The 17,467-nt window shown below is 35.3% G+C and overlaps 1 protein-coding gene across 4 annotated transcripts in view; it reads left to right on the top strand.

Annotated features, from left to right (window-relative positions):
• The window catches only part of RNF145 (ring finger protein 145), a 51,980-nt gene extending 34,904 nt beyond the window's left edge, over nt 1-17,076 (top strand). For all 4 annotated transcript variants that reach the window (XM_034960891.3, XM_055112838.2, XM_055112839.2 and 1 more), the window contains exons 6-11: nt 1,003-1,178; nt 5,336-5,476; nt 6,100-6,282; nt 11,728-11,875; nt 12,862-13,218; nt 15,453-17,076. In XM_034960891.3, coding sequence (XP_034816782.2) covers nt 1,003-1,178; nt 5,336-5,476; nt 6,100-6,282; nt 11,728-11,875; nt 12,862-13,218; nt 15,453-15,818 — 1,371 coding nt within the window. In that variant the 3' untranslated portion in view covers nt 15,819-17,076. The remainder of the gene's footprint in view (nt 1-1,002; nt 1,179-5,335; nt 5,477-6,099; nt 6,283-11,727; nt 11,876-12,861; nt 13,219-15,452) is intronic.
• Nucleotides 17,077-17,467: the final 391 nt, after the last annotated feature.

The following is a 17,467-nucleotide window of genomic DNA, read 5'->3' as shown; positions in this document are numbered from 1 at the left end:
GACTGGGTTGTAGAAAAAGCCTTTGCTTTACTGATGAAAGAATTTTAAATTTAGAATAATCTGCAAGTCAATTTATTTTAACTTAATACTTAAAGATCTTTATACCTTATTGAAACATTCTGGTATCACATTGAGAGATTCCATCAAGACCAGCTGACTGCTAGATATTGGTTTTGTAAGCTGTCTGGCAGAATTCCTGCTGTGTCACCAGGGTCTGGTCCCTGACATAGTAACTCTAGAAACTTGGTTACACCAATGCTCTTAGATTGAATCAGATTCTGTGATTGATTTTTCCTAATCAGTTTCATAAGAAGAGTGTTTTATAAACTGGAAAACTAATTTAGTGAGTTGCAGATTATTAAGCCTTTTTTTTTTTAAGATATATCCTTTTCCTAGTGTTACTTACACTTGGCAAACCAAATGGAAAAACATAGCTTGATAAAAACACAGTAGGAGGAAGAGGAATTGATGTGTAGGGGAGAAAAAGACTTGCTAACTATCTTTGCTCTGCAAAAATTTTTTCCAGTGATTAAGTACTCTTCTTCCATTGAACTGTTTCTCATTTGTGACATTTCTGAATAAACCCTGAAAGTTTTTACTTTTGCATTTTTTTTCCTAGTGCCTCAAGCAGTGTTGTATCAATTCATGCTAGTCCTGATTATTTTGATTAGACATGAGTGTTTACCAAGTCTCCTCAAACTACCTTTTAAGGTTATTTTGTACTGAATATGACCTTATTTTGACCTTATCCCTGAACTATTAGGGCAATTTAGTGTGCTATTAGATAAGTGTGTGTCAAGTGTTAATAATAATGCAAAATTAGTAAGTTTTAAAAAACATGCTATTTATTAACTATATAGGCTAACTTTAAAGGAATTTAGCTGAAACAGTCTTGCAATAAAAGAAAAGCTATTTAATATTTTACTTCTGATTTGACTCAAGTGTTTAAAGTGTTTATTGATGGTGATGCAAGAAGTTTTCCTATCTTATGTTTTTATTTAGGTAGTGGAGGTATATGGCCTTCTCGCCTTGGGAATGTCCCTGTGGAATCAACTGGTAGTCCCTGTTCTTTTCATGGTTTTCTGGCTCGTCTTATTTGCTCTTCAGATTTACTCCTATTTCAGTACTCGAGATCAGCCTGCATCACGTGAGAGGCTTCTTTTCCTTTTTCTGACAAGGTAATTAAAAGAGCCTATGATACTATATATAACCTTAGAAAGAGAAAACTTTGATCTAGGAATAGTAAGTTTTGCAGATTACTTTTATCGTTCATGTTACACAACTTCGTATTTTGTTAAGATAGGATTTTCATTCACTGGATACCTAGGTTTGGCAATGCAGGGAGGTGCTAATATAATAATGTGGTTTATTTGGCTGCACTATGGACCAGAGTGTAGCAAATGATTTGTGGAAAGGTACATAGCAAATCGTAAAAGTATTTTTTCAATTTCAAGTTAAAATTATTGGGTCAATCAGAAAAAAGTATATTATAAAAATAACATTTATTATTTAAAATGTACCATACCATTAAACACTTTGCCTCACATTAATCTTTACAACAACCCTAAGAGATAGGTGCCTTTATTATAATTACCATTTTATAGCTGAAGAAACTGTACCAGGAATAACTTGCCCCAGGTAACACTGCCAAAAGAAGCAGAACTGGCACTCAGACCCACCTGAGTTCGAAGCCTGTGACTTACTCTGTATACTTTGCCTTTGTCCCTGTTGCCTTCAGTATCGAGAAAGAGTCTGGTAATTGGTGAAATGGGTAGATAATAGTACTTTACTGTCTAACCCAGGGGTGTTCAATCTTTTGGCTTTCCTGGGCCACATTGGAAGAAGAATTGTCTTGGGCTATACATAAAATACACTAGCACTAACGATAGCTGATGAGCTTTAAAAAAAAACTTGCAAAAAAAAATCTCATAGTGTTTTAAGAAAGTTTACAAATTTTTGTTGGGCTGCATTCAAAGCTGTCCTGGGCTGCAGGTTAGTCAAGCTTGGACTAACCCAAAATAATTCTAAGACTCAGTTTTTAATATTTAGGGGTTTTTGTTTTGTTTTGTCTTTTTAAATCTCATGTCATTTAAGTCATTTTCCCATTTTATTGTGAGCTTCTGCTAGATCCATGTTTGTTATTTTTTCCACTCTTGAGTTTGAATCTCACATTCTCAGAATCTAGTACATGAATATACATCTTGGTTCCCTCGCTCATTGTCACTTTAAAAAGTAGGGATGAAAATCTGTCCTCCTATAAAGTAAATATAGGTAGATAACAGTTTTAAGTTCTAGTTAATAGTCATTGTTTCTCAGCCATCCAATATGATGGAAGACTGTGTACTAAGTGGTGTAGGCTATGAGAAATTTAAGACAAGTTTACTATCCTTAAGGAACATGTTACTAGGAAAGCATTAACACAAATGTAAATATTAAAAATACACAGGACAAAAACCTGTTTTAAGAAATAAGTGGGATAAACTTATACTGGTACTGAATCAGATTTTGAACTTTCTAAAAATGAATAACAATTATAAGTAGCTTCTATAAACATGCAGTAAGTTGATGTCAAATTCAAATACATTTTAACGATTAATCTAGTATTAAGTAAATTTGACTGCTATTTGTTTTTGATATAAGTATTATGGAGGTTTTATGCAGACTTTTTTTTTTTTTGAGACGGAGTCTGGCTCCGTCGCCCAGCTGGAGTACAGTGGCACAATCTCGGCTCACTGCAACCTCCGCCTCCCAGGTTCCAGCAATTCTCCTGCCTCAGCCTCCCAAGTAGTTGGGATTACAGGCATGCGCCACCACACCTGGCTAATTTTTATATTATTAGTAGAGACCGTGTTGGCCAGGCTCGTCTTGAACTCCTGACCTCAGGTGATCCACCCACCTCAGCCTCTCAAAGTCCTGGGATTACAGGTGTGAACCACCACGCCCGGCCTGAAGACTTAAAATGACCTAAAAAGTAACTGCATGTAGAGAGAAAGAGAGACAGTTCTGTGGTTAGGATAATAACCTCAGCGTGAGACTGAATTGGTGGTGCTTTAAACCAGATTGTTACCCGCTGCAAAGCACAGTAAGATGAGGTATAGCATAGTGCAGTAGGCTTAACAATTTACTAAGCCATGAATGCATTTGGACTTATTTACAAAGTAAGAAAATAATATTCGGATATTCTGTGAAGTTTAGATATCTTGCTAACATAATTTTTTTCTTTTCTTTTTCTATGCCTCGCCAGGATAGATTGCCTTTTTTCATGATAAGAATGTTGTAATTTGCTTTGAGAAGTTCTCATATTGGTTCTTTTGTTAATTTATATCTCTGTAAGAGTTATTCTCTGTTCTTATCTATGCTTTTGTGTGCCTGGTAATGTTTATGTTTCTTTGCCAAAAAAACAACTTATTTAGAAAAAGAGATTGGGAGCTTACCAGAATACCCTGACTAAACAAACACACCAACCAACAATAAAGCACACCAGATCAAACTGCAAATCAAAAAAAAGGTTTTTTTTGCAGCCAGAAAATAGAAATTAAGATTTAATAAAAATGAGTTACTGAATGAAGAGAGAGCAAAGAAAAACTTTATAAATTTTCCAAACTCTTTCACTTCCCCAAAGCTAGGTCGAAATCTTTGGTATTTAGTATGCTCTCTTTTGAAAAATAGCACCACATTTTTTTTTCTAAAATAAGAGAAAAGGAAAGTGCTCTGTTTGAATACGTAATTAAATCATATTGTGTGGGTGTAAAAAATTTTTCTAAATATGGAGAAAGGTCCGTAAAAATAGAGAAATAGTATGGACCTTTGGTTAAATTTTCAGCCTTTTTCAATAAGAATGAAGTAAAATTTTAGTTGGTTTTCAGCCATGATTCTCATGTTGTAAAATTGTACACAATTTGTTTAAAATTGTTACTAATGATTTCAGTGTGAAAATGCCAAACATTTCAGAAATTAAATTTGTAGGAATGTCATAAAATTAATTATTTTTTTCTAGTTATTAGCCACCATGATTGGTGGATATTTTGGCTCCTAACAGAAAACCAGACTTTTTTTCTCATCATAGTGTACATTGGTACCATGTAAAATTAGATGCTTTCACATAAAAACCAACTAATAAGCAATTGTGTAGGAAAGATAACTATATAGAAGCATGGAGCTGCATAGTAAGGGACAAGCATTGATTGCCTGAATGAATTCCTCATCTATATCAGTGAAATTCTTCTTTGAAAATTAAAGCTTAAGATGTAGATACTATATAAGGGCTGGGAGCATTAGCTCAAGCCTGTAATCCCAATACTTTGGGAGGCCGAGGTGGGAGGATCGCTTGAGGCAGAAAGTTTTAGCCCAGTTTGGGCAACATAGCAAGACCTTGTCTGTATAAAGAATAAATTAGCCAGGCGCAGTGGCACGCTCTTACGGTCTTAGCTACTTGGGAGGCTGAAGTGAGAGGATTGCTTTTGCCCCGAAGTTCAAGGCTGCAGTGAGTTATGATTGTACCAGTGCTCTCCAGCCTAGCAACAGAGCAAGACCCTGTCTCAAATAAATATATGTATATATAAGATAGATATTGTGTAAATGCTAAATCTATCTCAGTACATAATAGTACATGTATTTATAAAATACATATAAGTTAATATCTAAGAAGTTCAATGAAAATATTTCCAAGTTCTAGTGTAATGTCTTCCAGTTATCCTTATGAATAGTATCATAGCAAACTTTTGTTAAAAATTAATATTAAAATTACTTTTCAATAGTCTTGGAGCAAATTATTGGGCATGCTTTTGAAGTAACCCTTTTTAAAAAAATGCCTTTGTCTCAACCTAAATTTAAAAATAGCAGTAGTATGTAAGATACTGATGGAGTAGGAGGAGTGATACACCCTGCTCCATAGCAGTTTGGTCAAATAAGGAGTTGCAGCAAGTATTCATATTATAATGTAGCACAGTGAACAATTTGAACAGCCATCATTTTTCAGGAAGAAGAGTGGGCAACTGTACAAGCTTCTTTTGAATACTTGTCAGCATGCTAATTATATATTTCTTAAGATGTGAACATTTAGGCTCTTTGAATTTTTACTGTATTTGAAGACCTTGTTTCAGATCTGGTGCTATGTACTGCATATTTGCCAATGAGATAGAAAAATGTGGGTTTGAAGGTGAATAAGATGGTTAAATTATTAATGGAGTAATTGGGTGATTTCTCCTCAAATTTTGGTTTAGGATGTTTTAATTAATGAGGATCAAATCAAGCTTGGTGATTATTTAAAGGCCTCAAATGTGTTTACTCCAAATGGAAAGTTTATGTCTGTTAATTTCCCCCTCTTTTTTTCCAGTATTGCGGAATGCTGCAGCACTCCTTACTCTCTTTTGGGTTTGGTCTTCACGGTTTCTTTTGTTGCCTTGGGTGTTCTCACACTCTGCAAGTTTTACTTGCAGGGTTATCGAGCTTTCATGAATGATCCTGCCATGAATCGGTAAGTTCTTTCCTTGATTATATCTAGAAATGTAAATACTATAGATAACTTGAGGAAGTAATGATGAATTTCTTTGGCTGATGAATTTTAGAAGAAATGGAATTGGAGAGGTTTTTTTTGAATGGTTGCAACATTTGGGTTAAAATACTATGAAAAAATACATTTCCATGTTAAAGATGTATTTGTATTGTATGTATTAATACATTATGATGAATATTGGGCACCTTCCTTCCCTAGATTTCTTTAAGAGATTTTCAGAAGCGTGCTTTTTCCCATTTGAAGTTTAGCCCTGTTAAAATCTGATTTCTATACAGTATTTGATGTTAATATCTGGCTCATTTACAGAATCTGGTTGGAAAACTTCTATTTGTCTTAGAAGTTATTATTTTTGCCCTCATTGTGTGGTAAAATAATAGCTATTATGCCTTTGCACATGTAGTGATATATATGACTATTTCATTAATGTTACAAAGTTAATATACTGATCAGGTTTTTAGTCTGGATTAAGTCAGAATAGATTTAAAAATATGTAACAAGAGTCTAAGCCTTTGGATTATTTTTCTCTTTGAATTAAATGAGATTCAGATTATTTTATGTTTTCTGAAAATGTATGCTTTTTTTAGGGGCATGACAGAAGGAGTAACGCTGTTAATCCTGGCAGTGCAGACTGGGCTGATAGAACTGCAGGTTGTTCATCGGGCATTCTTGCTCAGTATTATCCTTTTCATTGTCGTAGCTTCTATCCTACAGTCTATGTTAGAAATTGCAGATCCTATTGTTTTGGCACTGGGAGCATCTAGAGACAAGTAAGAAACCTCTTAATATTCTTTAAATTAACTCATGTAATATTCTTTACATGCATTTGTTGTCTAAATATTTAGGGAATATTTAGAGACAGAAAATGGATATGGGTAATTGGTATTAGCTTAGGTTAATTCAACAAGTTTATGTTTTTATTTTTCCTATATGAGATGTCTGACTTACTTGACTTTTGTTTTTTTCTCTCAAGATTTTTTAGTTAAAAATGACATCAAAGGCCATGTAATTATAAGTTAACTTTTTCTGCTTCAGATGAAGTTAACACTTTTTATATTTGTCCAATTTTAAAATTAAGAACATAGAGCATAAAATTTAGTCTAGCATAATAAATGTAACAAATAATATTTAATTTTATTCTGTGTAAATTAATTAAAGGAGAGAAAGCATTAAGTGAAATGCAAATGAAGGAGAGGAAAATAGAGGCTATCAGGTAATCATAAAATAGACATTTATGGAAAAACAGCCTTATTTGATGGAGTTTTAGACAATTTCAACTGACTGGATTATAAGGATTCTTGACAACTTATAGGACCAAATGAAATTAATAGTTGGATTCATGTACATCTTGCATTACAGTAAAATTTTAAACTCTCTATATTTTATTGATACATAGTAGTAGTATATATTTTTGAGGTTCGTGTGATATTTTGAGAGCTGTATACATTGTATAATGATTAAATCAGGATAATTGAGGTATCCAGAAATTTTTGTGAGGGATAAAAGCCAAACTATTATTTAGTTCCTTAAAGATACAGTCTTTTTATTGTAGTTGATACAAGGAAATTCTGTAAGGAATTTCTTAAAATTCGATGTCACTGTTTTTTTTCTAGTTCTCTATCTGCATTCTGATTATTGATTATAGAAATACATCTGAATTTATTGCTTCTTCGGTAGCCTTTTATAGTAAGGGAACAGCTAATCTCTTGGGAGGTAGAATTGTATCAGCTGATTTCTAAAACATTCCAAATTAACATTTTAATTATAGTACATCAGATTCATCTTTGTATCCCCATAACACACATTGCCAAACATTCTATATAATTTTCTCAAGTGGTAGGATGGCTGAAAAATCAATTTAAATAAGCTCAAACTCTTAGACATGTTTCAGATCTTCTTAATCATCATAGTTGATGGTAGTTATTTGACATTTGTTTGTGAGGTTTAAGGTTTCTTGACTGAAGCATTTAAAATGTTGAACTCAAGGGTGAGCGCAATTAAATAGCCACTTAGTAGATCTGAAAAGTAGATTTCTTTGACCTAAGTACAATTAGTATTTTGTCATCTCTGTCAATGTCATCTGTTATTAATTACACTAATTTAGTATATATTGATAAAACTAATATTTAGAAAAGAGAAAAAATATGTTGTTCCACTAGTATAAGAATCAGTAGATGGCAGTTGTGGGTCTTCCCAGGATACTGAACTATCCTCACTACTGGCTTTCTCCAAAATTAGATGCAGAGGAGATTTAGAGAAAAAGGAGCAAACTGAGAAGTGTTGTATGTGGGTCTGGGGTACTTTGAATTGGTGTCTGTGTTATTCCTTGTGGCTGCGGCTGCATTAACCTGAGGCAGGAGAGGCTGCCCTCTTGGCTGTAGGAGGAAAAATAGACATGAACTGTTCTATTCTGTTCTTCCCTCCCACCATTGCCTACAGTAATAAGAGACTAACCATCAGCTACATGCCAGTACTTTTTAAAACAAATGAAATAAAGTTAAGAGAAAAATTCCACTTACCACAACTGACTCAAGAACTAAAAAGTTGAATAGTTCTATAACAGTTAAAGAAATTAAAGCAGTTGGCAAACTTCTTGAGCCAGATGATATTACAGGCAAGTTCTACCAAATTCCAAAGAACAGTTATCCCTATTTTATTTATTTATTTATTTATTTATTTTTAGAGATGGAATCTCGCTATGTTGCCCAGGCTGGACTCGAACTCCTGGGCTCAAGCAGTCCTCCTGCCTCAGCCTTCTGTGGAGCTGGGACACATGTGCACACCACCACACTTGGCAGATTATTTAAAACAAATACTTTCAAACTATAAGAGGAATACCCCCCAAGTTCACTCTGTGAAGCCATCGTAATCCCAATATTGAAATAAATCAGACAATTTTTAAAGTATTTCACTCATGGCAGGAGATATTGCGAGGCATTTGTAATGTTGGCTTAAGGTAGACCAGTGGAATAGAGACCACAGACTGACCCACATATGGGTGGAACTCTGGTATATGACAGAAGTGGCATGCCAGATGAGTGGAGACAGGTGCTACTCTATAATGAAGTTAGAAAAACACTGGATTCCTATCTCGCATTATAAACAAAATAACTCCAGTATGTTAGGGACTTAAATGTCAAAAACAGAAAGTTAAAATTCCACTGAGATTAGTATATTTTTGAGTAGGAAAAGATTTCTTAAACTGACAGAACTGACTGTGGAAGACTGAGATTGACTATGACTATGAAAGAAAAGATTAATACATTTAACGATTAATATTAGAATTAATGGCAGTTTTTAAGTTAGAAATGGTCATTACAAACTGGAAGAAAATATTTCTAGTATGCACTCCTGATCAAGAATCGCTCCTACACATCAGTAGGAGAAATGGACAAAAAACTTGATGAGGCATTTAGGAAAAGAGAAAAATGCAAACATGAAGAGAAGTTCAGCATCATTCATGATAAGGGAAATGTGAAGGCTACAGTGAGATACTGTTTTACATGCAATCAAAAGGAAGGAGATAGAAAGGGGAGGGAAAAAATCTGCCAATACCTATGATGGGGGAAGTTGCAGCTCCACAGGATATCCCATGGTACTGATGAGAGTGTAAAGTGGTGTAGTCACTTTGGAAGAGAGTTTGGCATGATCTCCTCATAGGTATATATTCAAAGACTCTTGCATGTGTACAGTGGGAGACATGTAGAAGAATGTTCGTAGAACAGTTCACCTCACCAGAATCCTGGGAACAACCCAGATGCCAATGCAACAAGAAAGTAGATGATAAAATGTGGTAATAGTCACAGTGCTATGTTAAAAATAGTGACCCACAAATCAGTATGAATGATCATAGCAGCACGAGGTAAAAAAGTAAATCCAAAAAGATGATAATGTAGGATATTATTTTTATGTTAAAAACAAAATTTTAAAATTTGTAATACTTAGAAATACATATAGATAAAACCAAACTATAAAAAGGGAAGCAGGGAAGAGAATGAAGCACACAGGATTCAAGATAGTGGTTTCGTGGGGCAGAGGGGCGAGGACATGGTATATATAGGCAGGCCTGCCCCTGTCGTTAGATGTGGTTTATTGTCCAGGCCTTCACCTGTATGTGGGAAGTGGGTTCATAAATGCTTGTTACATTATTGACAATAGTTAATTAGATTACTGACTAAATAAAAGGAGGGACATGCACAGACAAATGATGACAGTACATCATCAATCAAGGATTGTGATGAATTCAATTCAGTGTACTGGAAATTAAAAAAGGAAAGGAAAAGCATCCTAATTCTCAAGTTAGAGGACAATTAAGAGATGATACTAATAGTTCATGAAACAATTTTTCTATTAATGAAATAATTGTTAAGGGGAAAATCTTCATAAATACGTCTTTGGAGTTGCTTGAACTGTAGGTAATTTCCACGTTTAGCTTAGGAGGATGTGTGAGTTAGTTTTAGCCATAGAAATAATTGGTTATTTTATCTGTAAATTTTATTGCAGTTTTTAACAAGGAATATTAGAACTATGGTCTACTTATTCAAATTATGTAGCAAATTTTCAAAAGGCAAACATTTTAGGAAATGGGTTGTCATTTTTATAGTGCTTAACCTATTGCACGAGATTTCAATGTAATTTTCCCTTATTCTTTTTATATTTTATTTGAAATTTGCTTTTATTTAATTTTAACTATTTAGATAAGGACATATATGTGTGTCTATGTATATGTTTGTGTGTATATATCCACCTGTATTAAAATTAGGCATAAATGTAAAACTCTTGACATAACATTGTTGTATATACATTTCTGTGTGTGTGCTTAAATCTATGCATGTGTGTTTATAAATATGCACATATTTCATATAAATCATAGCTGGCTTGATTTTTAAAAAATATATTTAAGGTTTTAAGGCAGATTGCCCTATTAGATCTATAATTCATCATCTAACACAGTACAGCTACTGCCTTTCTTTAAAAAGTTAAAATTGCTGAATCTCAAAGCAAAGCTACTGACAAGTTTACATTTGTTCCTTAATTTCTGATTATTATTATTATTATTAGTTTTTGGCAAGAAAAAATGTAAAACACTTTCCAAAGTATGCAGCTTTAATTTTCACCATAATAATTAACTTTCTTCTCTGAATTACTGATTATGATAGGACCACACTGTATAGCATTTGACCTTGTGTGTGGTAACTTTTACTTCCTGACTATATTATAATTAAAGGTAGGAGAGATGATTTATGTTATTTGTGTCTCTTTGAGATGCTTTACTTGGATTTGAGAACATATCACAGATGTTGATGTTTAATTAAAACAGCTTAAATTTTTTTGTAGCCATGAGCTTTATTTCAATTGAAAGCCAAAGTTGTTTAGCTTGAACTAGCCTAAAGGGTTTAGAGAAATGGAGAGCATGATGGAGGAATTTCTAGTGGGACGTAAGAGTGCTTGTGTTTTGCTGAGAGGGCAGTTAGTTAATAAGCAGCTTGGTTTATGAGGAACAGATTTGACAAGCTTGGATGGAAAAATTAGGAGTGGAGGACCTCAAATGCCAGGCTCAAAAATTTAGAGACAGTGTTGAAAATATTACGATAGTAGAGCTTTAGGAGGATTAGTCTGGCTGGCAGTGTCCTGGATAGATCAGGGCTGGAGGAGGGAGGAAAACCAGGTAGTAGATCTTAGAATACAGTTGCTCTCAGTCATGTCTCCCACTTACCCTGACCACAACAGATGTGAGGATGAGTATACCTGCTCATTGGAGAGTCATTCCTATTAGTCACACTGCACTCTCTGTAGCAGAGATTCTCATCACAAGTGGAAACAGTGGGAAGAGGGTGTCATAAGATTTGAAAAAGACCACAAATTATTCTAATACTCCCTCCCTGTCTTAACCAGGAAAAATTATTGAAATTGTTAAGGTTTAAGGCTACAAAAGCCTGAAATAATTTGAAATTGCTAGGAGTAGCAATTGAAAGCAGACTATTGAGGAACAAAAGAAAATCAGCTGTACTTTGCAATTGACTGAGTGTGGTGGCTTTGACATGCCAAGCCTGTGTGACTTGGTCTGAACTCTAGTACAGTGACTGGCATGGAGAAGGGTGTTCAGTGGGAATTTGTGAAATTTGATCATGGCACCAGAGATGTTAGCTGCTGATGTGAGTGGTTGTGCTACTAGGTGGCAGGCACTTAAAAAGAATAATTTTGTCTTTCTCCAGGAGCTTGTGGAAACACTTCCGTGCTGTAAGCCTTTGTTTATTTTTATTGGTATTCCCTGCTTATATGGCTTATATGATTTGCCAGTTTTTCCACATGGATTTTTGGCTTCTTATCATTATTTCCAGCAGCATTCTTACCTCTCTTCAGGTAAGCCTATGATTAATTAACTCTATATAATAACCAATTTTGTTATTTTTCCTCCCAGAGGAGGAATTAAATTTTTTTAAGATGAATGATTATAAGTGGACTATTCAGGTGATAACTTCTCTCTCTCTTTACTAGAACACATTACATTTATTTGAGCACAGGAGTTAGATGGCAGGTTATGAAAATATTACATAAACCTATTGATGTCACTGTATTTTTTATGAAGGTAATTAAGCCTTTCAGTTTCTCTTTTTCAAAATGGTATGATACAGAGGTGTCATATAAATCTTAAATTGACAAGTAACTAAAATATTAAAAGTTTTTAGAGCTTGTGTTAGAGCTTATTTGGAGTGTGTTTTTTAAATTAAATTCCACTCAAAAATACCAATAGTTCCACGATGTATATAAATATATATGTATATGATGTGTGTGTATTACACAATACAGACATGATACATGTTTCACAGACATGCACACACAAAATATTGCCCTAGAAATGATAAGCTTATTGTAACTTAAAGGAAGAGCTTTGCTACCTAAGTTAAGTAAAAGAAAACATAACACAGTGAAGAGTTATTCATTATTTTTTTGCAGAAGTAAAACTTCTTTGCGAGTTGTAGAACAGGAATGACTATGGTATGAGGAAAATTAAGATGGAGTTGATGAGGTTTGGTGACCTAAGGAATAAGGGAAAAAGATGAATCAAAAAATTGATTACTCATCAGAATCATTTTAGGAAAGTCACATCTGACGGTGTGGCTTTTTGTTGTCTGTGCCTGGATTACTAAGATCACCCACATTTTAGTCATCAGTGTCTTCTCTTTAGAGTTGATTTTTTATTTATTAAAACTTTTTTTTCCCCTGGATACTCTTCAGTATATTTGAAATATTGCATCCTAAAAACATCAGGAATGTGTTATTGTTTAAAGCCTATGAAAAAAGTATCTTAGTGATCATATTTCAAGATACGTACATTTTTTTTTCAGGTTCTGGGAACACTTTTTATTTATGTCTTATTTATGGTTGAGGAATTCAGAAAAGAGCCAGTGGAAAACATGGATGATGTCATCTACTATGTGAATGGCACTTACCGCCTGCTGGAGTTTCTTGTGGCCCTCTGTGTGGTGGCCTATGGCGTCTCAGAGACCATCTTTGGAGAATGGACAGTGATGGGCTCAATGATCATCTTCATTCATTCCTACTATAACGTGTGGCTTCGGGCCCAGCTGGGGTGGAAGAGCTTTCTTCTCCGCAGGGATGCTGTGAATAAGATTAAATCGTTACCCATTGCTACGAAAGAGCAGCTTGAGAAACACAATGATATTTGTGCCATCTGTTATCAGGTAACTCCTTCAATAAGAATGTGTTTGGGTAAGTCATACAGTGTATCCCTTGGGACTGTAACCATATTAACCAAATTCAACTTAAATTTCTAGGCAAAATTATCTTCTGGATTAAAAAAAATGGACCTCAGAAATTATATTAAAGACCTGATAAAATATTTCCATTTTATTTCTAAATTAAGTTTTAAATTTAGTCCCTTGGGTTCTAATGTATTGTTGTTTTCAACATTATTGCTCACCCATAAATAAAGGAAAAAAAGGTCAGGTGCATTTTATATTTACTCCTGAATACACACTCACACGGACTATTGAATATACTATCCATGAGGGGTCAGCAACTCCTGAAAAGTGGTGTGCCAAAATTCTGACTCTTTTCCCTCTAGTATTTCCAGAGTGGGGAAGAAATATTCATGTACCTAACATAGGTAGAGAGAATATGTGCCCACCTGTGGGTTCCTAAGCATCCGAGGGTACAAGCATTTGGTGGGAGTGGGTGAATATGGTAAAGGCTACCAAACTGATGTAAAATTGAAGTTGGCCTACCTATAGTCTTTAGCACATGCACCATAAAGAGCCTGATGATTGTCTTCTATTACAAATTAAAGGTAGTACTTAAATCACTTTGGAAATAAAACAACAACAAAAAGACCTAGAGTTTAATCATCAATCACCTGTGCAAGAGTCTGCACTGTTGGAAATAATGGACAGAGATGATGGCCAACAGCAGAAACTATGTCCCATTTTTAAAGTCACTCAAAGAGTGTAGGCTGGTAGAATAAAACTATAGACAGTGTCAACAATATACAGAGGATATTCTTACTTCAGGATTGCTTTTGTAGTTTAGGTGGGGTATGTATGTATTTGTGTATATTTAAATTTGTGCATATTTAAATAATTTTTTTCTGATAGTAAAATACAGCTATCAATTTTTTATTTTGATTAGAACATACTTTTTGATCCTAGCTAAACAATGTTCTCCAGGCGGTTTTGCATTTGAGGGGTCTGAGGAGTAATGTAGGGTTCCTGCCTCCCTTCAAAGTAGCCATTCTCTTAGTTGTGTTTATTATTAAAGTGAACCCTAGCTCTTTTGTGCTAGGTAGCCTCATTGTACTCAGGACAAAGCACATCAAAAACAGAGTCGGAGCACCTCAGCTTCAGCTGCTGATGTCTGAATATTCCATCTCAGGGATTCAAGAGTCCTGTTTGTATTTCCTGTTGTCACATCACTTTTTTTGAGGTGCTAGAACTACCTGTTGATATCACATCGAAAATGAGAGTAAAACTGCTTAGCTTCCCAGCTGGCTGCTTTTCCTTGGATGGCTTTCTGCTTAAAAGTTGACTCCCAGATGTTACCAGTTCTTGGCAAGGAATTTCTGGGATATCCACACCTGCTTGTTTTGGGACTTTAAACAAAATTAATGGTTGATTCGCGAAACGTTATGTCTTTATAACTTTAACTTCGTGTCTTCAGGCTTCTCTCTTCATATATATCTTATGCAAGGAATATTAATGCAAAGTACACCACTCCTTATTCCAGTGGTTATCAAATGTGAGTGTATAAAAGTCACACAGGTGGCTTGTAACTATAGATTTTATGAATCCCGTCGTTACATATCCCACTTCAGTAGGTCTTGGGTGGCCCAAGACTATGTGTTAACAAGTGGTTCTTATGCAAGTTGAGGAACACTGGCTTATATAGACCAAATCTTGAAAACTGGGTATATACATTGTCCGTAATGAGAGAGTGCCACTTCCTTGCCAATACCCTGGTATTATATGGCCGATTTTGTCTCTTTGCCAATAATTTCATTATAATCTGTTCAGCTGTGTTGAAGCAAAACTGTAGAAAAAGTCCTGTCTTCATCAGATTTTCTGAGGTTGTAATTATACTCTTGTCATACCAGTGGAGACCCAGTAATCATAGTGCAACAATTGTGTAACACTTGCATTTCATACTCAGGCAAAACCCAGTTATAAAGGTAGCTTCTTCCTCATTTTTGGTTTTTCCTTCACTTTTAGAAAGTACTTAGCCAGTAGTTCTTGCATTATTTGTATAAGGGGGATCTGTGATGGCAGCAGGATTATTACTGATATATAAAGTAAGTTTTATTCTAAGATCTATGTTACAAATTTTCTATTGTGGGAAAGAGATGTTAGAACCAGAACTTTGGGGATAGCACCAAAGATACTAGAAAACAGACATTTATAAGGTATCTTTTTCCCCCCTCTTTTAGGACATGAAATCTGCTGTGATCACGCCTTGCAGTCATTTTTTCCATGCAGGCTGTCTTAAGAAATGGCTGTATGTCCAGGAGACCTGCCCTCTGTGCCACTGCCATCTGAAAAACTCCTCCCAGCTTCCAGGATTAGGAACTGAGCCAGTTCTACAGCCTCATGCTGGAGCTGAGCAAAACGTCATGTTTCAGGAAGGTACTGAACCCCCAGGCCGGGAGCATACTCCAGGGACCAGGATACAGGAAGGTTCCAGGGACAATAATGAGTACATTGCCAGACGACCAGATAACCAGGAAGGGGCTTTTGACCCCAAAGAATATCCTCACAGTGCGAAAGATGAAGCACATCCTGTTGAATCAGCCTAGAGGAGAAGCAGCAGGAATGATGCTTTGATACTCTGGAGGAGAAGTTAACTCAAGATGGAATTCATGTTCTGATTTGAGGAATGAAAATGAGATGATCAGGCAGGAAACTGACATTCCAAGGATCTAATCCAGGAAGTACTCTCAGTGGGGACCACCTGCTTTCATCCCCTGACATTGTGGGAGAAATTTTGCAATGTATGCTAATCAAAATGTATTTATATGTTCTATGCTGATGTTTTATAGAGGTTTGTGAAGAAAATTCAACCTCAGCAACTTCAGAAACTGCCCCTGATACGTGTGAGAGAGAAATAAAATCAGATTTTGAGTGTTGAAGGGACTGAGGAGGTGAGGATAAAGAGCATGAGGACAGCATGGAAAGAAGGAGGCAGAAGTGGCACTGAACTTTCACTCTCCATGGGACAGATCAATCTCATTATCAAGTCTGAACAGCAACCAGCCCTCTCCTCCACCCCGTTTCTCCTCAGTTAATTGGAGCTCAGTCAGGTGATTATTGAGTCTTGTACAGCACTGAAATGAAATCAAAGATGAAGAAGCATTGATTGTATTCAAAGATTGAAGCACGCTCATACTTTGTATGTGCTTTAGGGAAGGGGTGGGTGGGCACTTGGGCCTTGCGGGTGCATTCATGTAATTGAGACTCTTGAACTTTATGACGGAGTCTTCAATATTTTGATGTATATGAAACTTTTGTTAAATATGTTGTATACTTCGCTGGCTGTGTGAAGTAAACTAAAACTCTGATGAACACTTTGGAGTCTGCTTTAGTGAAGGAGACCAAAGTGGGAAGGGCTTTAGGGCACTGATAGAGGCCCTGGGTGTACTTTTCAATCCTGTGTAATGTTTAATTCTTGCAACTGAATCAAAACAGTGTTAAATTATGGCAATATTTGCACTTTGGGAATGAGTACACAACTGTATGATCACACTGCAAATGCCACTTTTAAAGCTGTTAATAGACTTTGCACCTTTTCTTTGACAAGGATGTGTCATATTTAAATTTTTACATTCATCATGGCTACAGGTAGAACTGGGGAGGGGGGAATGTAATTTTTTATGGGAATTTTGATATGAAAAGAAACTAGTCATTTATTTATACAATAGGCTTGGCTCAAAAAGTGTTTTTCAGACCTCGGTATTCCTAATGTGGGATGTGACTTTATTTTATTTTTAGTAGCAAATTTGGATGTAGACTGACAGACATAGCTGAATGTCTTAATAAATTTAAATTTGAAGATAATTATGTTTTGTTCTTGTGGTTTGTTGTCATTATAAAGTGCTTTTTTTGAAGTTCTGTTTTTAGGAGGTTCTGTTTTTAATTTAGTTGGACTTACATGTTGATCCTTGTCAGAAATGCCCTGTAGATGGCAAAACTCTTTGATTGAAAAGGACCATTTCTTTTGAAATCTTCTACACCCAGTGTTAGCAAACTTACCTGTGCTTCAGAAGTGTTTGGGAAGCTTTTTATTTAAAAAAAGTACACATTTCTGAACCTTACTTCTGATTCAGATTGAATCAGCCTTTTGGGGTGCCTGAGCATTTCAGAGCTTCTATCCAGCTAGCCTAGCACTAAGGCAGTATGACTTGTTGTGGGGGGAAAAGTATCTAGGCTAGAATTCATTTCTCCCCAG

This window comes from Pan paniscus, chromosome 4, assembly GCF_029289425.2.
Source record: "Pan paniscus chromosome 4, NHGRI_mPanPan1-v2.0_pri, whole genome shotgun sequence".
NCBI lineage: Eukaryota > Metazoa > Chordata > Mammalia > Primates > Hominidae > Pan > Pan paniscus.
This window is presented reverse-complemented; position numbering and strand designations above follow the sequence as displayed.